This window comes from Phascolarctos cinereus, unplaced genomic scaffold, assembly GCF_003287225.1.
Source record: "Phascolarctos cinereus isolate Bilbo 61053 unplaced genomic scaffold, phaCin_HiC Scaffold_2;HRSCAF=192, whole genome shotgun sequence".
Classification (NCBI taxonomy): Eukaryota; Metazoa; Chordata; class Mammalia; order Diprotodontia; family Phascolarctidae; genus Phascolarctos; species Phascolarctos cinereus.
Window position 1 is genome coordinate 370664380 of NW_027555625.1, and position 27989 is coordinate 370692368.

At 47.5% G+C, this 27989-nt stretch overlaps 1 protein-coding gene and 1 long non-coding RNA gene across 2 annotated transcripts in view; one reads left to right on the forward strand and one right to left on the reverse strand.

The window, feature by feature from the left end:
* Positions 1-16765, reverse strand: part of LOC144455963 (uncharacterized) — a 32495-nt gene extending 15730 nt beyond the window's left edge. The window contains exon 1 of the long non-coding RNA XR_013484865.1: positions 16675-16765. This is a non-coding gene — a long non-coding RNA (uncharacterized LOC144455963). The remainder of the gene's footprint in view (positions 1-16674) is intronic.
* A 6343-nt stretch (positions 16766-23108) lies between these two features.
* Positions 23109-26942, forward strand: EGR1 (early growth response 1). The gene is made up of 2 exons (XM_021005171.2): positions 23109-23695; positions 24406-26942. Exons 1-2 carry the CDS (start codon positions 23413-23415, stop codon positions 25704-25706), a joined length of 1584 nt encoding a protein of 527 aa, XP_020860830.1. The 5' UTR covers positions 23109-23412; the 3' UTR covers positions 25707-26942.
* The last annotated feature ends 1047 nt before the right edge of the window (positions 26943-27989 follow it).

A 27989-nucleotide genomic window follows, 5' to 3' on the forward strand; every position in this document is an offset into this window, starting at 1 on the left:
GAAGCCAAGCAAAAGGGCGGTGTGGTGTATGTGTCCTTGAAGGGTGGTTGGGACACGTGGAAGCGGTGATCCACCTGTTCTCCCCTTCTCCCTCGAGGCCTAGAGATGCAGCAGGAGGGATTCAAGTTAGATATTGGGAGAACGATTCAAGAATAAAGAGAAGTGAGACCCTGAAATGGGTTGTCTAGGCTGGGCATCACAGCGGTCTCTCCGATGGAGCACTAACATCCGGGAGCGTACAGCTAGGCACAGATAAGAGCACCTCTGACCTTCCCTGGGCCCCACCGGGGACAGGACCAAACTAGTGCCAGAGGCAGTTCTTTGGCTCAGGCCTCCCTGCACCCTCCGCTCCCCCAGTGGGGAGACAATGTTGAGGGGAGGGCGGGAGGGCAAGCCTGGCCCGGGGAATGCTGAGGCAGCACAGCTCTCAAATGGCTACAGCTGGAATTCTGAGAACAAAGATCACAACCCCGGGAGGCCCCGCTGGGGGAAGGAATTCAAAATCAGGCCATGTCCAGGATGAGTCCTCTCTGGGACATGGACAGGGGAGAAAAAGAGACCAAGGAGAAATGAGCCCAGAGACACCTAAAGAGCTAGAGACTGGTAAAGAATAAGGTCCGGAGAGGGAGAAGAAATAGAGAGGAAGGGGAAGAGTTGAGAGACGAGGGTTGTTGAGAAGATGTGGACTCTCATTCCCCTTACCCCGGCTGATGGGGAGGGAGATGGGGAGCTTGGGCGATGCCAGAGAGGTGGTGGAAGCACTGAAGTCCTCTTCCTAGGACAGGAGAAATCTGAAGAGAACAGCCCTTAGCCTAGAACATGGAAGAAAGCAGTTTGGGACAAACATCCAGAGAGAGGCGGAAAGAAGTCCAGCGGAGGGAAAACACCTGAGAAAGAGCAGGGCCCACCTGACTTGAGGGGGGAAGCAGTGAGCAAGATGGAGGCAGTGGGAGCTCCAGGGGGAAAATAGCTCAGAAGAGAGGGGGGAGATGAGTAGGCCATGGGCCTAGAGAGAAGGGGCAGTGACACTCTGGGACTGGGGGGCAGGGGTAGGGCAGGGGCAGGTCCAGACAACGTCTAGCTCAATTGTGCTTTAGAGAAAACCCCAAAAGAGAGGGGAGGAGGAGGAAACCTGAGCAACGGGGAAAAGGTACCAAGCAGGGATGGGGGAGGACAGAGCAAGAGAAAAAAGAACTGGGGAATGGAGTCAGGATCTGAGGGCAGGTGCCCAGCTGGAGGAGGGAATTGTCCTGGGAAGGGAACATGGGGAAATGGATTTGAGCATACATCTGAAGGAGCAAAGAAACTCATTGCAGTGGGAGGAGAGAGAGAATTAACCTAGAAATAGGGAAACAAACAAATCCAGTTCTGGGACTTTGGTCTGAAGAGGATAAAGAATGAGGATGGTCAATGTCTGAGAAAAGATGAGATCAGAGGAGAGGGGTAGTGACCGAGAAGGAGCAGCTAGGTGGTGAGCGGATAGAGTGCCAAGCCTGGAGTCAGGAAGACTCATCTTCCTAAACTCAAATCTGGCCTCAGACATTTCCCAGCTGTGTGACCCTGGGCAAGTCACTTAACCCTGTTTGTCTCAGTTTCTTTATCTGTAAAATAAGCTGGAGAAGGAAATGGCAAACCGCTCCAGTATCTTTGCCAAGAAAACCTCAAATGAGGTAATGAAAAGTCGAACACAACTAAAACAACTGAACAATAAGAGCAATGACTGAGAAACATAGGAAACAAGGAGAAAACAACCAGGATGGACAGTGGGGCCAAAAGGGCCACCTACCCAAATAGCTTGGCATATTCTCCCCAGATGAGGCACGGGGCCTTTTTCACTGTCATCACAGGGATTAAGAGGCAGCACCGTTTCCCCCAGATGCCTGCACAGCAGGACCAGGCAGAGGGCATTGGAGGACAGAGCAGAAACAGAAAAGAACTCAAAAAATTCTCCACAAGGCCTCTCTGAATCACCCTCTACCCAGACCTGTGCTTCTTAACATCACATGCATATTAATTGCAGAGCGTCAGGAGTGACTTTCCCAGATTCCTCAGTTATTTATAATGGGCAGATGGGGTCTCTCACACAAGCTATGCAGAAAGGAATGGAGGAAACCCTTTGGGGTGAGTCAGTAGAGGAGAGAGGAGAAACTTGTTGGGATGACTGTGTTGGGAATCTCCTTGTTAAACCAGGTTCATGAAGGTCATTCCCAGAGTACCTCCTCTCTCATTGCAGAGGAGAAAGGGGGGGGGGCAGATATCATTCCCCTGCTGAAAGGTTCCCAAAGAAGGAGAGGCCTTGGCCTGTGTTATAGCTACCAAAGTAAGATTACCAGGAAGTCCTTTCCTGTGTCTAACCTAATTCCCTCTTTAAGGTCTGCACCATGCTACTGGGTGATGGTTGATGGGAAATGAAATCATCTAGGTGCACCAGGGTTTTTCTCGTCAGAATGAGCAAGTCTAGGCTACCGGGCGTATCTGTCCGTTGCCATGGAAACACCCAGGGCTTCTAGAACTACAGCCTTGCTCCTATGCTATTAGTACAATGAGAAGAAAGATAAATGAGGGTTGTTTGGAACACATTAGAAAGAAGCCCCTGGCCTTGGCCCAAATCTGCCCTCTCTCCTCCTTTCCTCCTCCACCCAGGATTGTGTGTGACAACCCAGCCTCTCCCCTCCATCCTGTTTCACTCCTCTGGACAGATAGCAGCGAGGAAGTGAGAAAGGAGCAGAAGTGAGGGGAAAGAGCTGGGTGTGAAAGGGCAGCCAGTAGGAATCCAGTCCCATCCCAAGCTCAGGAATACCCTGAGATCATCCTCAGGGGCCCACGGAAGATTAGGTAAGAGCTATGGCCTATCTGAGCTACTTCACCCAGCCTGAGACCCATCCTTCACCTCTCAGCCTGTATTAGTGCCCATTGACACTCAGCTCTGGATTGCCTGTTTCCTTGCCTGTAAAAGTCCAACCACTGAGCAAACAGTCTTCAACTGGGATTTCCAGCCTGTCACGTCAGAGGAAAGTCAGCAGGATCTCAGAACCTAGGCTTGATTCTAATGTTGCTGCCTGGAACCAGAGTCCTTGCATTGCCCCAATACAGTTCTAAGGTGTTGCGAAGCAAGCAATGAGAAGATGGAGGAAAGAGCAACTGTATCTAGGCTAGGAGAAGGAGTTTGACAGTGCAAACAAGTTAGGCCCCGGCCCCCAGGCAGGAAGACCCCATTCCCCATTGGTCAGATGCACCTCTTCTCCACAGGGAAACACAGTGTCACATCTGACTAATGTAAAGGTCTCTAACCCCCATCCATCTCTTGCTGAATGAAGTTCAAGCCCCTCCCCTTGGGTTTGGTCCTCAGGGGAAACAAAACAGGCATGTCTGATCCCTATGACACTTCAGACAAGGAAACAACAGCTCTTCCCCACCCTCCCCACACCCAATCTAGTGTTTTCTTGTCTGGGGTAGGCCAACCCTGGCCAGGTATAATTGCCGGCTGAGTGACCACCTCCTGCCTTTCCTCTCCCTCCCTCCCCAGGTTTGCGTTCCCATTCTCCCCTGCAAGGTCTGCCTGTACTAACATGAAAAGTCCACTAGGTGGCACTGCTTCCCCCCTTTATGCTTCTCCCCAGTGGAGTCCAGACCAAAGGTGTCCAGAAGCTTTCTCAACCCAAGCTGAAAGAATAGTCTTGTTTTTCAGTATAAACCTTTGGAAGGGTTCCTCTTCCTTTGCCCCAACCTGCACAGGACTCGTAAGAAGACGTGGCAGTAAAGACGGCTCCTCTGAAGAGCAGCCTTCCCTGTCAGGATGCTAAGGACTACAGGGGTGGGGAACCTGCCGTTGGTTTCAAGGCCACATGTGGCCTTCTAGGTCCTCAAGTGCAGCCCTTTGACTGAATAAGGGTCGAACTTGTGGACCTAGAGGGCCACGTGTGGCCTTTGACTGACCAAGGGCTGCACTTGTGGACCTAGAGGGCCACGTGTGGCCTTTGACTGACTAGGGGCTGCGCTTGTGGACCTAGAGGGTCACGTGTAGCCTTTGACTGAATAAGGGCTGCGCTTGTGGACCTAGAGGGCCACATGTGGCCTAGAAGCCCCAGGTTCCCCACCCCTATTCTCTTGGAATAGCTCCTACCTTATCCCCAGTTCCCACCCTACCCCCCCAACCCAGCAGCCCTCCTCCAATACGTATTTCCCTTGCTTGATTATTCCCCATGTCAGAAATTTTTGGGAGGAGGATGTTGACCAGACCTGTAGCTTCTTTCTAGGGAGCTCTGAGTGAGGAATTCCCCTCTACAAATGTACATTGTCACTATTTCTGTAACTTCTGGTCTTAGAGTAGCTATGTAGTCACGCAGTTAGTATGTACCAAAGGCAGAATTTGAACCCAGGTCTTCTTGCCTGAGTTCTCTATCCACTATAATTTGTTTTTGTTTTTTTGTTTTGTTTTGTTTTGTTTAGGCAATTGGGGTTAAGTGACTTGACCAGGGTCACACAGCTAGTAAGTGTCAAGTGTTTGGTCTGAGGCTGGATTTGAACTCAGGTCCTCCTGACTTCAGGGCCAGTGCTCTATCCACTGTGCCACCTAGCTGCCCCCTATCCACTATAATTTGTAATGGGGAAGCAAGTCTGGTCCCCATGTCTCCTCTTGCCTTATGACCCATAGTGGCTATGAATTCCTGGGAAAGGATGAGGATTTGCACTGGTAGAGCAAATTCCTCACCAGGTGCTCTGTACATTGATGAAATCATAGGACCATAGGTCCAGTTTCTTTTTTAATTATACATATGCGTGTGTCTGCTCAAAAAAACAGATATGGCCAAGATGCTCTTAGAAATTCTCTGCCAGAGCAAGGAATAGTTTACCTGTCAGATCGACGGAGAAGGGAAGAATGTATGCCCAAACAAGAGATAGAGAACACTATGAAATACAAAATGGGTAATTTTGGTTACATTAAATTAAAAAGGTTTTGCACAAATAAAGCCAATGCAACCAAGATTAGAAGGAAAGCAGAAAGCTAGGAAACAATTTTTTCTAGCCAGTGTTTCTGATAAAGGTCTTATTTCTGAAACATACAGAGAACTGAGTCAAATTTAAAAGAATATAAGTCATTCCCCAGTTGATAAAAGGTCAAAGGATATGAACAGGCAGTTTTCAGGGGAAGAAATTAAAGCTATCTATAATCATATGAAAAAATGCTCTAAATCACTATTGATTAGAGAAATACAAATCAAAAGAACTCAGAAGTACCACCTCACACCTATCAGATTGGCCAACATGACAAAACAGGAAAATGATAAATGCTAGAGAAGATGTGGGAAAACTGGAACATTAATGCATTGTTGGTGGAGTTGTGAACTGATCCAACCATTCTGGAGAGCAATTCAGAACTATGCCCAAAGGGCAATCAAAGGGCATACTATTTGATCCAGCAATATCACTACTAGGTCTGTATCCTAAAGAGATCATAAAAAAGGGAAAAGGACCAATATGTACACAAATATTTATAGCAGCTCTTTTTGTGGTGGCCAAGAATTGGAAACTGAGGGGGATGCCCATCAACTGGAAAATGGCTGAACAAGTTGTGGTATATGAATGTAGTGGAATATTATTGTACCATAAGAAATAATGAGCCAGCAGATTTCAGAAAAACCTGGAAAGACTTACATGAACTGATGCTGAGTGAGGTGAGCAGAACCAGGAGAACACTGTTCACAGTAACAGCAACACTGTGCGATGATTAACTACGATAGACTTAGCTCTTCTCAGCAATACAATGATTCAAGACAATTCCAAAAGACTCATGATGGAAAATGCTAGCTACATCCAGAGAAAGAACTGAGAATCTGAATGCAGTTTGAAGCATATTATTTTTACTTTTTTTGGTTTTGTTTTTTGTTTCTTGTGGTTTTTCCCTATTGTTCTGATTCTTCTTTCACAACATGACTAATGTGAAAATATGTTTAACATGATTGTACATGTATAACCTATATCAGATTGCTTGGGGAACAGGGGAGGGGAGAGAAGGAGGGAGAAAAATTCAGAACTCAAAATTTTACCAAAATGAATGTTGAAAACTATCTTTGCTTGTAATTGGAAAAAAAATTAAAAAGGAAGGAAAGAGAAGTAGGACCACTAAACCTTACATAAGTTTCCCTTTGGGCCACATATTGACTTAGTTTTTAAATGTATTATTAGCTTTGTTTTATTGAATTTTTAGTTATTATGTTAAAATATTTCCCAATTACCTTTTAATCTGATTTTGGCTGCATTTGGGAGTATTGTAGGCCATATGTCTGATACTTCTGATTTAGAATTCTAAGGGCTTCCATCACATCCCCATGATCACATAGCTAGTCTGTGTCAAAGGCAGAACTGGAACCCAGGTCACTTTGGCTGGCTCTCTGTTCACTATACCATGAAAACCTTAAAGCACTATATAAACATTAGCCTTATTGTTAACATTTAAAAAAGAAAGAAATTCTCTGGCACTCCCAAGGCGGCAGATTCTCAGACGTGAAGGTGGCTAGCCATCGTCAACAGTGAAAGCCGTCTTTGGTGGAAAGGGAAACATGCCGCAGTACATAAGTGCCACCTTCCAATCCTGTGTCAGGCCTTCAGAAATGGTGGTGTAATTTATACTATGTACCAAGTCTCAGAACCTGTAAGTAAACTGGTGGGCATTGAAGTCTGCTCAGTGTACTTAATTAAGCCTTAGTGGTACACCTCCCCATGAGTCAGTCCAAAGGAGATAAGGATGTTGGTGATCAAGATAGAGGCAGGTTAAGCCCGGATATCTCCAAACTCAGAGCTGCAGGCCTTCTAGTCAAAGTACCAGGGCTGTTAACTCAAAATAATTCCCAAGTTTTGTGTTTCCTTTGCATATTGTTCCTAGATTGTTAAAATGCACATAATCCAAGGGGCTCTGTACCTCTTTCTCCCTGCCTATCTCCTTTCTAGCAATTCTATAGCCCCTGATCCTCTTCCTCCCGTGTCCCTCCATCACTGTCCTCTTTCTTACCAGAGCTTCTCCCCCAAGAACCAACTCTGGTCAAAATTTGAACCATGTGGACTGTTCCCTATTCTTATTTATTTGCTGACATTGACATAGCACTTTAAAAACACAAAGTGCATTATATCTCATTTGATGGCCTCCCAGTGACCTGTGAAGTAAGTGCTATAGGTGTTATTATCCCCATTTTGCAGATGAAGAAACTGAGGCTTATAAAAACTTACCCATACTAGCAAGTAAGAGTGGTGGGATTCAAACTTAGATCTGACCTGATTCCAACGCCGGCTCTTACTCTACATTGCCTCATTCCTCATTTTTGGATTCCCCGAAGGGGGAAGCACTGGGAATGATTCGAGGAAGCTGACGATCCACTCCGATCCTTCCCTTCCCCTAGCTAGGGTTCCTCCTTAAACTGTTCCCAACCGTGGCTACCCTATTTATTACACCAGATGGGGGCAGGGGTCAACAAAATGACGCTCCTCATCTGAGCCATGCCTGAAATATGGATGACTCGTTTCACACCGGCCTCCTTTAGACACCACTGTCATTCAGGGACCCTGAGAGGCGTTGAGAAAGGAAGTGCCACCCAGTAAGTGACACGTCACCCCCAAGCCACTGAAAGTGAGGAATTACATCCTAGTGTCTCTCCACTTTTCCCCACGGATTCTCCTCTGACTTTTCTCCCTTCAGTCATGTGAGCTAAGATTATGCCACAACCTTGTTTTCTCCCACTAGAACTAGGACCTCATCCCGTAACTCTGGCCTAGAAGGTATCCCAGACAGACATGACACGGGGAAGAGAAAAGAGCTATATGGGAAAAGACTGACCACATCTCTCCTTGGAATCCTGTCACACAAACAAGATGTTCTTAATATCTAACCCTTGTCTCTGTCGCTGCAATCTGAGCCCATTTTTCCCAAGTCCATCCCCTTATGGCCCCAGCTTTCCAAAGAGGGTACGAATGGATTTAAAAGTACTTGAAGAGCTAGCTTCCCTTCCTCGCCAAATGCCTAAGGTGGATGGGTCATACCCTCCCAGGCCTCTCTGAGGCTATATCCTCCTTTGAGTTCTGTCTGATCTAAGAGGCATCAGCATGTAGTGGAGAGTGGGCCAGCCTTGGATTCGAGAAGACTTGGGTTTGGGTCCTGCCTCCTACACAAGCTATGGGCACAGGTCGAGTACCTTAGGCAACTCTCTAAAACTTGGTAAGTTACAAGTGGTGTAAGTGCATCAGTCAACAGAGGGGAGGTTTCCACATGACGAGTTCCCCACACTGATGAAACTGCAAGGTGTGTGCATGTGTATGTATATATAACACATGTCACATGTATGGCATGAGTGTACATATATGATATATGTGATGGTGTATGTGTGCTTTATCGCATGTACACACATGTATAAGTGGTAGGGGTATATAGGTATACATGTTTGTATATGGGTATGTATGTACATAGGTATGTATGTTTATATAAATAGTATGTTCTCAGTTGAGTTTGACAAGATTTACATATTCTTAATAAATAAACTTTAATCTCCCATCAAAGAAAGCCATACTTATGTATCTTATACTTGTAACTAGGGAAACCAATGTTTGGGAAGAGTGAATATTGATACTTTATTTTCTGTTTATATTGTATGTAAATATACACATCTATACATACATATGTATGTGTATGCATACACTCAAAAAAACTACCAGGGTTGTCAAGCTTTATAAGATAACGTATGTAAAGCATTTTGGAAACTTTAAAGTACTATGTAAATATCAATTATTACTTGAATCCCTTTCTTTCTCTAACAAATTCTTGGTCCCCAGCTCCTTAGGGGAAAGGGGAAACTGTGGTCCGGGTCCATCTACCTCATCCCTCTATAGCCAATCAGTTGCTAAATCTTATCAGTTCCCCCCAAGATCAGTCCTATCCCCTTCTCTCTATTCACCCGCCACCACCCCAATTCGACCCCACCCCTTTCCTGTGACCTACTGCATAAGCCTCCTAATCAGACTCCCTGCCTCCACTGTCTCCTCTTTCCAGTCCATCCTCCAGACAGCTGCCAAATGTATAGATTCCTAACGCTCAAGTTGGCCCCTGTCTCTCCTCTGCCGAAGAAACCATAATGGCTTGTCATTGCCTCTAGGATAAAATATATCCTCCTCTGGCATTTATAACTCTTCCCATTCTGACTCTGGCTTGTCTTTCCAGACTGATTTACTGTTCTAGCCAAACTAGCCGACCTTCTGTTCCTTGTAGATGACACTTTTTTTCTTGCTTCTGTGCCTCTTCCTAGGCCTGGAATGCTCTTCCTCCTTACTTCTGCCTCTTGGCATCCCTAGCTCCCATCAAGGCTCAGCCCAAAGGTTACCTCTTGGTAGAGACCCTTCTTGATTTTCCTGCCCCGAAATTACATTGTATTTGCTCAGCAAATACAGCATAGTATAAATAGTGGCTAGAGAGCCTCAGATTCAGGAAGTCTCACCTTTTAACACAATCTGGGTGGGTGACTTTGGGTAAGTTAATTAACCTGTCAGCATCACAGGCAACATCTCTAATGCTATAAATTGCAAAACAGTTGCCCATCTGGATTGAGAGGAGTTTCCTTTCCAGGTATTCCCTGTGTCAATGAAATCACAGGTCCTGACTAAAACAAAAATGTTTTATTTACTTGGGATCATAGATCATGAGTTGGAAGGGACCTCAGAGGCAATCCTCACAATTCAATCCTCACAGGACTTGACATCAGGAAAATCAGAGTTTCTATTCTGCCAGAGACAATAGATTTGTTACTCTGAGCAAGTCACTTCACCTCTTCCAGCCTTGTGTGGCAAACCTTTAAAGTGATTTGTAACTGTTGGTTATTACTATACTTTATTATTATTATTATTATTATTATTAACAGTTCAAGTGACTTGCCCAAGGTCATACCAGCAGAAATTGTCATAGGTGGGATATGAGACCAAAGCCTCTAACTCTAGTCAGTTCTTTTCCTTCTTATTTGCATACATGTTGTTTCTTAACAGTAGAACTTAAGCTCTGTGAGGGCAGGGACTGGTTCATTTCCATGTCTATCCCCCAGAACCTAGCACAGTGCCTGGCATTATGAGCCTAATAAATAATTGCTAAATTGAGGACAGACAGCGAAACATTATAGTTATTCACACACACACACACACACACACACTTATTCCTTCTCTTTTATTTTTGGTTTTTTTTTTTAAGTAACAGGCACAGCTTCATAAATTTAGGGTTGCAAGAAAACCTAGAAATCGTCTACACCAGCACCCTCACTTTAAAGATGAAACTGAAGCTGAGTTAGGTTAAATGATTTGCCCAAGGTCAAACAGGTAGTAAGGGGGAGCTCCGGAATTTGAACTCAGATTCTGTGACTCCAAAGTTCAATGTGCTTTGTACTTATCAAGCTGCCTCTTGAATTGCCCTTCATTCAGAGGAGGGGGAAAGCCAACCTTAAAATTAAAGAGCTACTTTCCGATGTGAGGGCAGAGGGCCCCATGTGAATGGGGAAAATGCCCCTGTTATTTTCCTTCTGCCTCTGGGCTAGAAACAGAACGGTGAGTGGATTGTCTCTGCCCACCCCCTGCCTAAATGAAGATGCATACAAAGTAATGGAAGGCTGTCTTCCAGTCATTTCCAATTCTCACTTTAATACAAAAGCTAAATTGGGAAGAAAAGCATCTTCACACTCCCAATTTAGCCTGGGAGAGAAATCGAGAAAGTCCTGATTGTTACCAGGGGAAGACAGAGGGTTGGGGCTGGGACCAGAGCAGTAGGGCTGAAGCAGAGAAGAATCCAAGTAAAGTAAAAGGCAGGGGGGAAACCCCTCACAGCTGCACAAGAAAGCCAGCCCTCAAACAGCTGTGACGTCAGGTATTGCTCCAAGTGGGCCCCAAAGCCGCTCATCCCTGGTCACTTCATTCATTCCTCAGCTTTCTGAGTGGCATAGCCTCATCTTCAGATTTGAGTAGTACCATTTAGACTGGGGTCCCCAACCGGTTAATAGAGGCTAGGCCTGGCCCTCCCTCAGCATCTTGCCAACTCTGCTCACAGCTCCGGGCAACGATGTTCATCATCTTGTTTCTACTGGCTGTAGCTGATTGCCTTGCTTTCTCTCAATTTGTAACTCTTTTCACTACAGGCTGTTCCTCTTCATTGGAGTTGACTTCCTCCCTTATTAACTTTATATCAATCTATTTGATTATCTGGGCTAAAGTTCTTCCTGCTTCCTGGGGTTTCTGTCTCACCCTGTACCTCACCTCTCCTAACCTATTGTCCTTCCTCAACATAATCTCTAGTCATTAACCCCCTCCCTACCTCCCCAGATTACTGCCCCTGCTCTGGCCTCACTTTCTTCCCTTCAAAATCTTGACCCTTCATTAGTTCAATTTTATACTGTCCTTGATCCCCCATCCATCCCTCCCACCCCATTCCTACTGCCCCCGTCCCTCTCCAGACTCCAATTTTGGATTATTCCTACTACACCCATCTTCTCAATGCCTATTTTCCTGCTGGGCACTGCTATAGGTAGTCCAAAAGCTATGCTAGCTAGGTCCAATACAAGTTTATCTTATTTAATATCAACTAAGGGCAGCTAAGTTGGTACCACAGTGCACAGAGGACCAGGCCTGGAGTCAGGAAGACTCATCTTCCTGAATTCAAATCTGGCCTCAGACACTTCCTAGCTGTGTGACCATGGGCAAGTCACATGCTTGCCTCAGTTTCCTCATCTGTAAAATGAGCTGGAGAAGGAAATGACAAAGCACTCCAGTATCTTTGCCAAGAAAACCCCAAATAGAATCATGAAGAGTTGGACACAGATGAAAAATGACTGAACAACACCATCAAGTGAGGACTTACTGTTGCATACCAGCCGTACTCTTCTTCCCGGTTGGATTCTCTACTGATCTCACTAAATCAACTGTTCCATACTTCCTCTTATCTCCCCCCTCCCACTTAGCAGAGGAATTTTATAATTCACACACAAAAAAAGAAAAAAATTGAGGCCTTCAGTCATGAATCCTTTCCTTTCCTCAGTTTTATATCTCAAATCCCCTCAGTATCAACCCTATTCTCTTTTCCCTTTGCTCCTACCTTGGAGGAATTGGTGGTCTTTCTCCTTAGTAAAGCCAAACCTTCTGATTGTGTCCTTGATCCCTTCTTCCTGAAGCTTCTGTTTCAATTATCACCCCCCCACACACACTAATTTTCTACCTCTCTTTATCCATTGACCCCTACCATGCTGTTTGTAAACATGGAGGTCTTAAAAAACCTTTTCTTCACCCTTGCTATCATCTTCTCTCTCTCTCTCTCTCTCTCTCTCTCTCTCTCTCTCTCTCTCTCTCTCTCTCTCTCTCTGTCTCTCTCTCTCTCTCTCTGTCTCTCTCTCTCTCTCTCTGTCTCTCTCTCTTTCTGTCTCTCTCTCTCTCTCTCCTCTCTCTCTCTCTCTCTCTCTCTCTCTCCTCTCTCTCTCCCTCTCTCTCTCTCTCTCTCTCTCTCTCTCTCTCTCTCTCTCTCTCTCTCTCTCTCTCTCTCTCTCTCTCTCTTTTCTTTCACAGCCAAACTTCTAAAGGGAAAAACAAAAAAACTGCTCACACTCCTTGATTCTACTTCCTCACATCCCACTTAGTTCTCAACCCTTTGCAATCTGCAATCCAATGAAACTGCCCTGTCGGAGGTTACTGACAGTCACAGTGACCTTATCTTGTCCTCATCTGTTTTGATCCTCCTTTGACCTTGCTAATCATTTTTCCTCCTGAGTATTCTCTTCCCTTGGTTTTGGTGGCCATACTACGCCCCCTGTACGAGCCTTCCTTCTCAGTCTCTTTTGTAGGATCAACCCTATCCCTCCCATATTCCTCCTCAAATTTGCTTTTCTCTTCCTGGGGCTTCTTCTGTTCTCTCTTCAGGAGACTATCTCATGAGCCTCTATGCGCTCACTCCCATCTCTGAAAAGGCCTCCCAAATCTATTTATCCTGCCTTCATCTCCCCAACTCTGCTCCTTCATCTCTACCTATATGTCCCATAGGCATCTCCAATTCAAACCATCCAGAATAGAACTCTATCTTTCCCCCTACTCTCACCCCTTCTTTTAAATTCTCTTTCTATTGAGGGAACCCCAAGCCTTTGAGTCACACAGGCTGTCATACAGTCATCCTAGAATCCTCATTCTTCCTCACCCAAACATACCCAATCAGTTGCCAAAATTAATTGATTCTAACTACACAGCCTTTTCAGCTCAGTCCTTTCTTCTCTCATCCTCCTTCCTCCCTAACCCCAGACAATGAAGGCTTCATTGTTGTTGTGCAGTTTCAGTTGTGTCTTGATGATGCCATTTGGGGGTTTCTTGGCAAAGATACCGGTGTGGTTTGTTATTTCCTTCTCCAGCTCATTTTACAGAGGCAGAAACTGAGGTAAACAAGGTTAAGTGAGTTGCCTGTCATACAACTAGCATGGGCCTGAGGCCAGACTAGTCTAGTGATTATAGTCCTATATTAGAGTCTTATTATTACAGTCTTCCTGATTCTTGTGATTCATATTAGAGTCTTATTATTATAGTCTTCTTGATTCCAAGCCCACTGCTCTATCCACTTTGACACCCATCTGCCTAAGGCCCTTATCACCCCTCCACTAAACTATTTCTATAAGCCATTAGTTGGATTTCCAGCATCCAGTCTCTCCCCTTTCCAGTCTATCCTCCCCACAAGTATTAAATCAATCTTCCTAAAGCACAAATCTGACTATGTCACTTCCCTGCTCAAAAAGGTCACTCCCTACTGCTACCAAGATAGAATGCAAACTTTTCTGGCGTTTATAGTGCTTCACAATATGGCTCCAAGACTGATTTTTCACATTATTCGCTCTCACACATTCCACAAGATGCCTTTCCTAATTTCCCTAGTTCTTAGTGTTTTCCACACACCCCCACCTCCCAAAATGCCCTGATGTTTCCCAGCTCACAGTGAGGAAGTTCTTTCAAAAATGTCAACTAAATCCTTAAGACTGCAGCTTAAATCTGACTTGTTCCCCCTAAAAATCCACTTTCTTTCTAAGAAAAGACAAGCCTGTTCCCTTGTCGGTGGCAACCTACCATCAGCACCTGGCACACAGTAGGCACTTAATAGTTGCTTGTTGACTGACAATATCCTTTAACTATTTTGTTTGTTTGTTTGTTTTTCTGGCAGGGCAACTGGGGTTAAGTGGCTTGCCCAGGGTCACACAGCTAGTAAGCTTCAAGTATCTGCTCTGAGATCACATTTGAACTCAGGTCCTCCTGACTCCAGGGCCAGTGCTCTATCCACTGCACCACCTAGCTGCCCCAACAATATCCTTTAAACGTGGATTGAGCCCCCACTTTTCCAAGATTACTCACTCATGTGAATATTTGATTATATTTTCCTTTTTATAGAACATAATCTTGAGGACAAGATATTCCTCTCTCTCTCTCTCTCTCCCTCTCTCTGTGTCTGTGTCTCTGTCTCTCTCTGTCTCTCTCTCCCTCCCTCTCTCTCTCTGTGTCTCTGTCTCTGTCTCTGTCTCTCTCTGTGTCTCTGTCTCTGTCTCTGTCTCTCTCTGTCTCTGTCTCTGTCTCTCTCCCTCTCTCTCTCTCTCTCCCCTCTCTCTCTGTGTCTCTGTCTCTGTCTCTCTGTCTCTCTCTGTCTCTGTCTCTCTGTCTCTCTCTGTCTCTCTCTCTCTCTCTCTCTCCCTCTCTCTCTCCCCTCTCTCTCTCTGTGTCTCTGTCTCTGTCTCTCTCTCTCTCTGTCTCTCTCTTTCTCTCTCTCTTCCTTTCTTTCTTTCTTATTCCCTGGCCAAACATTGAGCTTGGTACTTAATACCTGCTGAATTGACTTTTAAAGTATTCAAAGTATTTTACAAAATATTGCATTTGATCCTCACAACGCAATTGGGAGGTAAGTACTACAGGTATGCTTATCTTTATTCTACAGATGAAGAAGCTGAGGCCCAGAGAGGGTTAGTTCCTTTGTCAAGGTCACACAGCTGGTAAGTGATAGAGCTGAGATTGCAACCTAAGTCTCTCTAGCTTGTTCCAGGTCTGGCTCACCATTCAACCACTCTCTAACTTTGGCCAGTAACTCGGATGCTTTATGATTGTAGGAGACCTGACCCCCTCTAATTACAAAATTCTCGCCTCCTCCTTTTCCAGTCACTTCATTGTATGGGATGGAAACACGCTCTTGGGGTACTGAATTTTGGGGTTTGATCAGCTGTCCAGGGTGTCTGTGAGTATGTCCCACAGTGTGTACTCTGTGTGTGCCCCCCACAGAGCCCACCACCCCACCCAAGGCTGAATCAGTCCTTCCTGAAATTCCCAAACAACCCGCGTTAACCCATGGAAAGGCTAGAAGCCAGAGCAGCTTGGCCTGGGAAGTGCAGGGGGTGGTGAGGAGGGAAACAGAAATAACATGCAGTTTCTATTCCTGCCTTTTTGGGGCTGGATTAAAACACCGCCTTTCTAATCTAAAGGCTGCTCTTTACTTCCTGGCCATCGGTGGGCTCTTATGTAATGCTCTCCTCCCTCTGCCTTCACAAGCAGCTTCCAGAGATTTCTGCAGCCAACCTTCACAGCACACTCCAGAGGGAAACAGCAGAGAGAATCCTGGATTGTCCTTTGTGCCCAGAGCCCAGGGCTGGTGACAGGCAGGAGAGGACCAAGCAGAGGTGCCTGCCATTGACTGGACCTCTCACTTAGGGTAACGAAAAACGGCTGGGAAATAAAAATGAGCCAATGGCATCTCTGGGGTCATGTCTCCTCCCCAGGGTAGAAGAACCCTTTAGTGACCTTGAGGATCATGCCAGCTACAAGATACCTGTAAACAAAAAGAGCTCTCCTTTCCTTAGACAAATCTGGGTAAGAGCAGACTTCACCATCTCCCAACGTCACATGCCCTGACCTCTCCCAGCTGGCAGTGAGGAAGTTTCCAAAGACCTCAACTAAACTCCCCAAGACTACAGCTTAAATTTGACCTTGTTCTCCCTAAAAATCCATTTTCTTTTCAAGAAAAGACAAGCCTGTTCCCTTGTTCTTTTGTCAGTGGCAACCTATGTCACCACCTGACACACAGTAGGTACTTAATAATTATTTGTTGACTGATAGTATCCTTTAAACATGTGATGAGGACCCCCCCCCAACCTTTCCAAGATTACTCACCCTGTAACCTTTTGCAGTAGCTGTCTTGACCATCAGTAATGCAGAGCACACATTTTGGAAACCTGAAAGGCCTCTGCACTGCCCTGAAATGGTCTAAAATCTTTTCTCTTTCTAAATGACCTGAAATTTAGTAGCAGTGCTGCCATTCACTCTGCGGTGTCAGGCAAGCCATAAGCACTCTAGGCCACAGTTTCCTCATTTCTAAAAAGCAAACAGAATGGACTACATGATTTCTATGGGCCCTTCCAACATCATGTATATTGTTCTCTCTAAGTTTCTTTTGTCTTTCCTATTTCTTTCTGTGTCCCCCTCACTCCTCTTTTATAACTTCCCACGCTTCTCCCCTCCCTACTGGTTGCCCCATTTGCCCCACCCCAGTCCTGGTTTTGCCCTAAATTCTGCCTCCTTCCCATTCTCTCCCCAACCCCCAGTTCCTCCCCCAGGTTTTTAGAGGTTCCCAGCAGATAATGGGACTAGATTTGGGATCCCACTAACCTCCCATTTAAGGTCAGGCTCCTCAGTGTTTCCGGCTGGTGCCTGTCACTCTGTCAGCCATTGGAAAGTGTGACAACTACTCAAGTCGGAGACAGAAAGAGTCACTTCCTGAGCCCCAGTCACAAAAATAAACCGTGGGGCCCAAGCTGATGGGGAGCCATGCTGACGTAGCTGGGCGGAAGTTGTGATGGAAAAAGGGGGGTTTGTTTTCCTCCAAGTGTCCTTTTCTCAGCTAAGGCCCTGGGGGAGAAGGTCAAAGCATTGGGGAGGGGTGGGGATGGTTTGGACTTTCTTTCTCTCTGACTTTCCAATGGAGCCCAATCTGCCATGCTTCATTATATTACTTTGTCTCCCTTCCACACGCCTGGTCAAAAGAATATTCCACATCTTCAGTAACACAGCTAATCCAGACTATCGATTTTTAAAAAGAATTTTTCCACTTAATAGTATTTTATTTCTTCCAATTACGTGTAAAGATCGTTTGCAACATTTACTTTTATAAGATTTTGAGTTCCCGATTTTTTCCCTCCTTCCCCTTCCCCCTTCCCAAGATGGCAAGCAATCTGATACAGGCTATGCATGTACAATCATATTAAACATATTTCCACATTAGTCATGTTGTGAAAGAAGAATCAGAACAAAAGGGGAAAACCACAAGAAAGAAAAAAATTAGAAAAAGAGAGAGAAAAGAATGCTTCCAACTGCATTCAGACTCCATAGTTCTTTCTCTGGATGCAGATGGCGTTTTCCACCATGGGTCCCTTGGAATTGTCTTAGATCACTGCATTGCTGAGAAGAGCTAAGTCTATCAAAGTTGGTCGTCGCACAATGTTGCTGTTACTGTGAAGAATGTTATTGATTTTTTTTTTAAAGAATAATCCCAAATCCAACTCCACAGAGTTACCAGAGACAAAGGTCCCCTGGCAGAAAGGTTGGACAGGCCAAGGCCACTCACAAGCCTGCTGCTCCATTCAGGGTTACTGTGTTGAGCCAGGAGAGGCAACAGCTAGATGAAAGACAGAAATAGTAGGGTCAAGGGAAGGGCACAAGATGGGAGGAAGCTGCCATATTTGTATGTGGCCTTTCTTGCCCAAGAGAAATTGCTGGTGTCTAATCTTTGCTTAGCTCTAAACCTCATCAGCTGGTTATGATGTTCAATTCCCTTTTTCTGGAACTCAGTACATTTTTTAGAAGGATTTTAGATTTTAGAAAGATCCTTTTAGAAAGGACCTTAGAAGTCATTTTTATTTCACAGATGAGGAAACAGAACAAAAGAGGGTTAGTGACTTGCCTCAAGTCATGTAAGTAGTAAATGGCAGAATAGGATGGGAATTCAGGTCCTATGACTCTAAATCTAAGGCTCTTTCTACAAAACTGATCAAGTTCCTCTAGTCCTCCCTCATTTCAATAAATCTTCCACTTTCTATTTCCCATTGTTGTTGTTGTTGTTCAGTCGTTTCCAGTGATTGATGGCCAACTTTTCACGACCCCCTGTGGAGTTTTCTTGGCAAAGGTACTGGAGCGGTTTGCCGTTTCCTTCACCAGCTCGTTTTACAGAGGAGGAAGCTGAGGCAAACAGTTAGGTGACTTGCCCAGGGTCACACAGCTACTAAGTATCTGAGGCCTGATTTGAACTCAAGGAAGATGAGTCTTCCTAACTCCAGGCCCCGAACTCTAGCCATAACACCAGCTAGCTGCCCAGTTATAGTTCCCAACATTCACCTATTACACTCCATCTATAGGTTTATTATTCTCACCCCAGTCCTTCCACACACACTTGCTTACTTAAATCCAACTTTTTTTTTATTTCAAGGCTCAAGTGGAATCACAGAATGTTAAGAGTTGCAAGAAACTGTAGAGAATCATCAAATCTCATTATCTCATTTCACAAATGAACACCCAGGACCTGCTTCCTCCAGGACACCTCTCCAGGCCATCCAGCCCTCCATCATCTCAGCCTTCCTTGAACTTCTTACTTACTGTCTATAGTCCTTATATGACACTTACCTTTTGTATTGCGGGCAACTAGATGGCACCGTAGTGCACAGAGCGCCAGGCCTGGAGTAAGGAACGCTCATCTTCCTGAGTTCAAATCCAGCCTCAGACAATTAATTACTAGCTGTGACCCTGGGCAAGTCACTTAACCCTGTTTGCCTCAGTTTCCTTATCTATAAGATGAACTGGAGAAGGAAATGGCAAACCTTATCTATAAGATGAACTGGAGAAGGAAATGGCAAACCAGTACCTCTGCCAAGAAAATCTGAAATGGGGTCACAAAAAGTTGGACACAACTGAACAACAATTTGTATTGCTATTTGTTGTCCATATATTTTGAAGTATCTTGAAGCTATGTTGCAGACAACATTATGCTGGCTTCCTTAAGCCCTGGAACACTGTAGCGCTTCCAAAATGAGACTCATAATCTTTCAGATTTTGGCATAATTATTCACACAGGGAAAAAACAAGTGGATGAGGAATGTCTATTGCCCAAACGACTATTTAGTTGGATGGACAACTCCATGGAGTTCGTTCATTGCTATACATGGCCTGGCACTGCAAATGAAGCATAAACTGACTGATCCCAGAACTGAACAGGAGAAAGAGGTTTCGTTGCCTCTGAGAAACTGCAGAGTTCTTCTGATGGCCCCAAACCTTTGTTTTTCCCTCAAAGGTTGAACACTGATATATTTCTGGTGTTATCCACAATCTCCCAATGGCAAAGGAATAATGCATGATGGGCATGAGTAGGCTTCAACAACATTACATATGAGGAATTGCGCAAGAGGAGAAGTGAAAGGGTGTCATCAGAGAAACTTATGACTGGAAAAAAAGATGAACAGGTCGTGTAGCAAGAGGGAAAGTTGGACAGTGCATAGGCTTCACTGGTATTCAAGCAACGTCAAGAGAACAAGAAAGCTCCCTCCACGATGAGTGGAACCCCCTATAGTGAATCTAGGAAGTACATGGACTAAACCAGGGGTGGGGAACCAGCCCACATGTGGCCTCGAGGCCGCAGGCTCCCCAGCCCCAGATTAGACTCTAGATTACAGTCACACTAGATGGTCCGGCATGAATGAATTGTTACGTGCATTATTGAAGGGAATATCTACATTGATGAGATACAGCCCTTCAGAGTCGTGGAGCACATTTTTTGAAGTATCCTCTGTGAATTCCACAAGCAAGTGGTTCCTCATTCATCTGTCATTCATCTGTACCCTCAGTGTATGTCAGTAAATGCTTATTGTTGATGATAATGGTGATGGATCTGAATTCTCAGACCAAGCCACCTCTGGGGCTTTCACAAGAACCCTGCAGAAGCATTATGGTGACATTTGCATAGCAGCTTATATGGATGAATATATTTTCCCCAAAGAGTATTACAGACCTTGGAGTTTCCAGGCTTCTATTCCCTATGCTTTTTTGATTGTTTTAACTCTGCCTTTGATTCTCACCCACTCAACCCACAAAGGAATGGGTTTCTGGGGCAATGTAGGGATTTCATGTAGATATTACAGAGAACTTTATGCCAGCCAGATTGTTATACCTCTTGTCTCCTTAGAGAGAGCTTGAAAGAGAGAGAGAGGGAGAAAATCAACTGCCTATAATGGTTTAAGAGAAGACCTACCAGGGACCCAAAGGCTGGGTGGCATAGCCTTGGGAGAGTCCCATCAGTTTCACAATTATCAAATATCACAATTCATTGACCCTTCTTCTAGTTGTACCTATATCACACCTGTTTCCTGGAAGGGGCAAATAGGGTAGGTGTAGTTGGGGAGGAATAGGCATATTACTGTCTCGGGGGCGATGGGGGGGAGTTTACGACTGGGTCCTTTTAAAATCTGGATAAATAAAAGGCTTGCAAAGTTTAAAATTACACTGAGACTTTTGAAACACCTTGTATAAAATGGGGCTTCATTCCTGGGCCGATTAAAACGAAGAGTTAAAAAAAACACACTGGGAAGAAAATGGAGAAAATCTTTCCTTTTTGCAATTTAAAGAAACCCATCCATCGACTACTTCAAAAGTGATCGACAGCTAGGTGCTTGAAGACCCTGGCTCCTATCCTTTCTCTGATTTCAGTAACCCTGAGGTTTGCTCCATGCTTCGGCTTCCCCCCCCCATCCCCAAAAGATACTTCCGTTAGATTTACGACAATAGCTTTGTAGGGCAGGGGATGCAATTCTAGCGGAATCCTGGAAATCAGCCCCCGACCCAAGATCAGAGGCTTCACTCCTCCAAGGAAACCGTTTCTCCTTCTTGGGACTAGAAAGGAAGGAGGCAGCTGAATGGACCCGTAGGGTGGAGCTGGTAGTGGTGGTGAAGTGTTCGTTGTTTTGGAGGAGGGAGGGGGCAGGGGAACTTTCCTTCTAGTTATCTTGGTCCTGAGGAACCTAGCAGAAATTCCCTCCTCTTATTTCTTTGCCCCTATAAAAGGGAGGAGGCAGGAGTGGGGGCGGCTGGCTCAGACTTCCAGCCCCGGCAGCAGTGGGGAGATCCCGGTGTCTGGGCTGCCTCGGCAGCGGCGGCGGATCCCCGGGGACTGCGGGGGGGAGCCCGAGCTGGCGGCGCCTGCTCACTTCGTGTTCACTGCGTCGGAGTCTCCCCCAGTCTGGCCGGGTGCCGAGCAGCTAGGGGAAGAGAGGACAGAAAGCGGTGGTGGAAGGCCTCTCTCGGCTCCCCCCGTCCGCCTCTCCTCCTTTCTCTGCTTCCCTTCTGGCCCCAGGAGACTGGAGTGACCGCTTCAATCGCCTAACCTCTGGACTCCTCTCACCAGAGATGGGAAGAGGGCAGCACTGAGTCGAAATGCCCCTGCATCCTCACCACTCCACCCCAGACCCCCCCCCCCAAATTGGGGCCACTAGACCGAGTCTCCGGGTTTCATACATCGCTGGGCGGTCCCGCCCCAGCTCTCTGCAGCATTTGTTTTCCCAAACATATCTAGACGTACCCCCCGACCCCATCCTCTTCCCCATTCCCGGGCCCGCCCCAGTGGCCAGTTTTTGGCTTGGACTATGGGGGAAACTTCCTCCACTCGGGTCCTCTCCCCCATCTCCCCAAGGCTCTGCCCTGGAGCTCCAAGGGAACCCGGTGGTGGAGGTGTTGGGGGGAGAAGAGAGGGAGTTGGCGACCCTTGGCCCTGAAAAACGGGATTCCCTTCAACCCTACACTATTCCCCAAACGGAAACACAACTCCCTGGCTTCGAGGGGGTTGGAAAGGGAGCTTCCAAGCCTTTTCTGCAGGAGGAGCTGGCGAAGTCCCAACAGCTGGAGGGGGTGGGTGGGTCTTAGGGTCCCCCAGGATCTTACAGTTTGATGTCCCAAGTAAGCCCCCTTCTAAAGGCTCCTAAAAGGCGGCTCAAGAAGGATTCCTGCCCCTGACCCAAGACCCGGCTCAAAACTCAAAAGGCTAACCTGGGGACAGTGCAGTACCTCCTGCCCGCCTCCTCTAACAGGTGCATAAAACGAGCTGCTCCCGCCCCTCCTATCCCACGGGGACTAGGGCTTAGAAGACTGCAAATGAGGTGGGGGCTGCATGCAGAAAAGGAATGGAGAAGCCCCAGACTCCGATTTCTTTCTTTTTTGCTCCAGAGGCAGCTCTTCTCCCACGGCCTGAAACCACGGGTGTCCTTGCCCCGCCCCTCCCGGCCACGGCCTCTGCCCCCTTCGCCCAGTCTACTCCTCCCCTCCCCGCTCGGCTCCCACGGTCCCAGGAGGTGGGCGGGTAAACCCGGGGATGACGGCTGAGCTCCCGAGCCCGGGCTCGCCCTCGCCCCCGCCCCAGGGACCGGGGTTTCCCAGCCTCCCCAGCCTAGGGCAATGCAGTCCCCGTGGGGAGATCGGCTGGAGCTGTCGGCCCCAGTGCCCCGGCATTCCTGCCCCCGCCCGCCGTCTCCCTTCCCCCCCACCCCCACCCCCGCTCGGGCTCCCCTCTCTCGGTACAGGCGGGGAGGGAGAAGAGAGGAGGAGGGAGGTAGCGAAGAGCAGGGGCCCGGAAACACCATATATGGAGCAGGAAGGATCCCCCGCCGGAACCGACCTTATTTGGGCAGTGCCTTATTTGGTGCGGCCCAATATGGCCCGGCTGCCCGGGGCTTCCGGCAGAGGAGGGGTGGGAGGGGGGAAGTGGGAGGAGGGAACCGAGGTCTGGGGGGTTGGGGAAAACACTGCCCTGGCGGGAGCCCCAGCAGGCCTGATTGAGCACCGGGGCCTCGAAGCTGGCCCCGGGAGTTCCTGGCTCAGGCTCGAGTCTCGGGATCCCCGGAGTCCAGGGGGCGAGGGAGAGCGGGGGGAGGGGAGGAGAGAGGGGAGGCCTCGCGTCACGTCGGGTCCTCCTGTCCCGCCCTGCCATATAAGGGCTTCCTGCTTCCCATATATAGCCATGTACGTCAGGAAGGGGGAGGAGCCTGACAACTCCAAACCCTTCAAATAGAGGCGGATCCGGGGGAGTTGCGAGAGATTCCAGGCAGCAGAAGTGGGGGAGCCGCCGCAGCCGTCGCCACCGCAGCAGCAGCAGCAACAAGCCGCCGCAGCCGCCGGGACCAGCCCCATCCTCCGCAAACAGCAGCAGCGCCACCTCCGCACTCAGCAGCCTGCGGGGGCAGAGCTCGGAGGAAGCCCCCTCCAAAAAAAAATTTATTTTTTGCCTCCTTATCATGCTCCACTGAACCCCGCATGTGAACTGCCCAGTCCCCGCACAAGTGCCCCTCCGGCCCTAACCCCGCGTCCGCCCCGTCCAGAATGGCTGCGGCCAAGGCAGAGATGCAGCTGATGTCCCCGCTGCAGATCTCCGATCCCTTCAGCTCATTCCCTCACTCCCCCACCATGGACAACTATCCTAAGCTGGAGGAGATGATGCTGCTGAGTTCGGGGGGGCCCCAGTTTCTTGGCGCCGCCGGCGGACCGCCTGAAGGCAGTGGTGGTGGGGGAGGTGGTGGAGGAGGCAGCAACAGCAGCAGCAGCACGGGTGGTTTCAATCCCCAAGGGGAAGCCAACGAGCAGCACTTCGAGCACCTGGCTGCAGGTAAGCAGTGGCCCAGAGCAATGGACTTCCTTCCCCTTTCCTCTTCCTCCCAGCCCCGGGTTCTTTGCTACTATTTGGGAGAAGGCACTTTCCTAGCCTTCCGAGATCAAACAAACAAAACCGAAATAAGGTCCCCATCTCATTTTCTCAGCCCCCAGGGGTTTGTGCCCAGGAGAGAGTTTGTCTGAGGAAGAAGCTATACCCCCCTACACCGCCTCTATGAGGCTAAGTACTGCCCTGGAACCGGGGCATGCCCGGTGGAGGATCCCTGGGCTGTTGTTTTGGCTGGAGATGTGCTGGGGTTGCGTGGGTGGGGGTGGAGGAGGACTTGTTTTGAGGAGGAAAAATGAGCTCTCTCTAGACAAGAGTCACCCCTCTGTCCCCTATAGTGATGGGCTAGGAAGGGGGAGAAGGGGGGAGGAGGGGTCCCGGTGTTGCTGGGGAGGCGGCAGGACTAGCCGGGAATCCCTTGCCTACTGTGATGCAGAGCGCTGGTAACTGCAGTAGAGGGGGGGATTCTCCATATTTGCGTCAGCTGTTGTTGAAATGGGCTCTGGTGCTGGAGCTCTTCCAGGAACATTGCAATCTGCTGCTATCAATTATTAACCAGCCCAGTAGTCAATGGCAGCAGCAGCAGCCAGTAGCAGCTCTTTACCTCTCCAAATAAGATCTTGCTCCAGTAACACGGGTTGTTCTTTCCTCCTCACTAGACACTTTTCCTGATATCCCACTGAACACGGAGAAGGTGCTATCGGAGACAAGCTATCCTAATCAGCCCACCCGGTTGCCCCCAATTACCTACACTGGCCGATTCTCCTTGGAGCCAGCCCCCAACAGTGGCAACACTCTCTGGCCAGAGCCGCTTTTCAGCCTGGTCAGTGGACTTGTGAGCATGAGTAACCCACCGGCCACCTCGTCAGCAGCTCCATCTCCAACAGCCTCCTCTGCCTCTTCCTCACAGAGTCCCCCACTGAGCTGTGCAGTGCAGTCCAGTGAGAGCAGCCCCATCTACTCAGCAGCTCCCACATTCCCCACTCCCAACCCTGAAATCTTTCCTGAGCCCCAAAGCCAGGCCTTCCCTAACTCTGCAGGCTCAGCTCTCCAGTACCCACCACCTGCTTATCCCACTTCCAAGGGCAGCTTCCAGGTGCCCATAATTCCAGACTATCTGTTCCCACAGCAGCAGGGTGAGTTGGGCTTGGTCCCACCAGACCAGAAACCCTTTCCAAGTTTGGAGAGCCGAGCCCAGCCTTCCCTCACCCCGCTCTCCACCATCAAGGCTTTTGCCACACAGACTGGCTCCCAAGATCTGAAGACCCTCAACACCACTTATCAATCTCAGCTTGTCAAGCCAAGTCGAATGCGCAAGTACCCTAACAGGCCCAGCAAGACCCCCCCCCACGAGCGCCCCTACGCCTGCCCGGTGGAGTCCTGTGACAGGCGCTTTTCTCGTTCCGATGAGCTGACTCGCCATATCCGAATCCACACAGGCCAGAAGCCCTTCCAGTGCCGCATCTGCATGCGAAATTTCAGCCGAAGTGACCACCTCACCACTCACATCCGTACTCACACGGGAGAGAAGCCCTTTGCCTGTGACATCTGTGGGAGAAAGTTTGCCAGGAGTGATGAGCGAAAGAGGCACACAAAGATTCACCTTCGACAGAAAGAAAAGAAAGCAGACAAGGGTGTCTCGGCCTCTGTGGCCTCCTCCTCCCTCTCTTCATACCCATCCCCTGTCACTACCTCCTACCCATCCCCTGCTACCACTTCCTACCCATCTCCAGTACCCACCTCCTATTCTTCTCCTGTGTCATCATCCTACCCCTCTCCAGTGCACAGTGGCTTCCCCTCACCCTCTGTGGCTACCACGTACTCCTCTGTCACCTCTGCCTTTCCACCCCAAGGCATTACCAGCTTCCCCTCCTCAGCCGTCACCAACTCCTTCAGCGCATCAACAGCGCTTTCGGACATGACGGCCACATTTTCTCCCAGGACAATTGAAATATGCTAAAAAAAAAATAACCAAAAAAACCCCTTCATGAGACTCAACTGGGACAGGAGGGGAAGATGGCCAGGTGGGGAAGGGGAGAGGAACTCTTATACCTTAAAGAGTTCTGACCCCCTTGTTCTCCAGTCCCCAAAGTATGAGTGGGGAATATTCACCAATAACCCTTTCTACCCTGTTTCCCATTTTCATCATCCCCTTATTACCCTTTGACTTCAGCTGCCTGAAACAAACCATGTCCAAGTTCTTCACCTTCTACTCAAAGGACTTGACCTGCATGGATTTTTGGATATATCATTTCAGTTTCATTTCCATCATTGCCCTCCCCATCCCTCCCTTTGATGCTAGAAGTTGGTAAGATAGGGAAACTGAGCTTTGAAGCTCAATCCCTTTCCTTTTTGCCCCTGTACAGTGTCTGTGCCATGGATTTTGTTTTTCTTGGGTACTCTTGATGTGAAGACAATTTGCATATTCATATTGTAATTATTTGGAGTTAAATGGGCCTCATTTTGTTTAAGGGGAAAAAAAAGCAAAGAAAAAAGTTGAGCAACAGTAATTTTTTTTGTGAGATGCTGTGATGATGAGTTTGAAGCTTCTTTTTGAAACAGCAATTTTTAGGTATTAATCAGCATGTGTCAGAGTGATGTTCCGTTTACTTTGTAAATATCAAACCAACTTGTACTCTCACATGTGGCAAAAAAAAAAGTTTTTTTTTTCCTTTGGAGGTTCCCCCCCCTTATTTTGTTTTCAAAGTTTCATGTTTGGTGCCTTTTTGTGTGAATGCCTCGCTGACGCCTTGACACGTACAGTTGTGTAGGAATGAGTATTATACCCACCTCTGGCCTTAATGGGGTGGGGAGGCAGGGAAAGATGATTCCAGGGAGGCTTTGGGAGCAAGAATGGGGAAAGAGGGCTGAGCTCCTTCATTTCTCTGGAATGTAAGCAGCAAAAAACAAAAACTAAACTAAATCTGAACTCTCAAAAGTCTATTTTTGTAACTGAAAATGTAAATTTATAAATACTATTCAGGAGTTGGAATGTTGTAGTTTACCTACTGAGTAGGCAGCGGATTTTTTGTATGTTATGAACATGCAGTTCATTATTTTGTGGTTTTATTTTTACTTTGTAAGTGTTTGCTTAAACAAAGTGACTGTTTGGCTTATAAAACACATTGAATGCGCTTTACTGCCAATGGGATATGTGGTGTAATATCCTTCAGAAAATTAAAAAGAAAATAAAGAACTGTGGTTGGATGCATTTTTCCCACGAGGAGGAGAGAATCTAAACAATGGTTCTAGTTGAGGGAGATTGGGGATTTCCTGAAGGCCCTAGGGGGAGGCCTTTTCTGACTGGGGGGTAGCCTGGGCTGGGGGGAAAGGGGGCGAAGATTACAATTTGTCTAGTTTATTCCCGCTTAGTCTACACTGTGACAAGGGGGATGTCCTTTGGGACTTGAAGACAGTGGTTCTTGTTAGCTTTAGCTGGGTCCCAGCCTGCTGCCAATCTCTGGGGAAAGCCCCTAGCACTCTTCCACTTGACTCCTGCCAAAAGTGGGGGGGGGATGTATCAGACTGGTAGAGTGTGAGGATGCTGTCCTTGAGGACTCAATGGGCCAGGTTTGTTGAGGTAGGGTCTGTGCCCTTCTCTCTGTTCACATGAGTTGTGGAAATTGGGTTCAAAGGAAATTACTACTGTCATGTTACCCCCTAGAAGATGTTTTTTAAAGGGATTGAGGGCATATGCTTTGGGATACAGCAAAACCAAGATCAAGGCCAGGCCTGGTCTGGATTTACCCACCTATTTCCCCCTGTTTCCTAGCCTGTCTGTCTAGGGTGGGAAAAATAGAAAGAGAAAACCAATTCTTAAGCCAAGAAGCCTTCCAGGAAGAAAAGCTTGTCCGTTTGCCAGCTGGAGCCAATACATACCCCTGGCAGTGACCAAGGGAGCAAGGCGCTGAGGCAAAGCATGTCAAGGTTGGTGTCAAGGGTCTCTGGCCAATGCCAGGACAATCTCTGGAATAGAGGAATATCTGCCACTCAATTCCCACCACCACCTCTTCCTTAGATATCTGCCACTTAATTCCCACTCCTACCTTCCACCTTTTCCTTAGAACGTACCTCAGCTCTGGAGCAGCAATTTTCGTAATGTTAAAGGAGTAAAGGAGAAAGTCAAGAAAGACTCTCATGGGGATGTTTACTAAGCCATTGTGTAGACAGCGCTAGTCCTGATTTATGACTAGCTTTCCATGAGTCATCAGTGACTATTATAGATGGAGGATGGGGAAAGGAA

Coding starts and splice junctions, on each gene's coding strand:
- EGR1 (XM_021005171.2), top strand. CDS start 23,413: ATGGCTGCGGCCAAGGCAGAGATGCAGCTGATGTCCCCGCTGCAGATC. Junction 23,696..24,405: donor CTTCGAGCACCTGGCTGCAG/GTAAGCAGTGGC, acceptor CCTCCTCACTAG/ACACTTTTCCTGATATCCCA.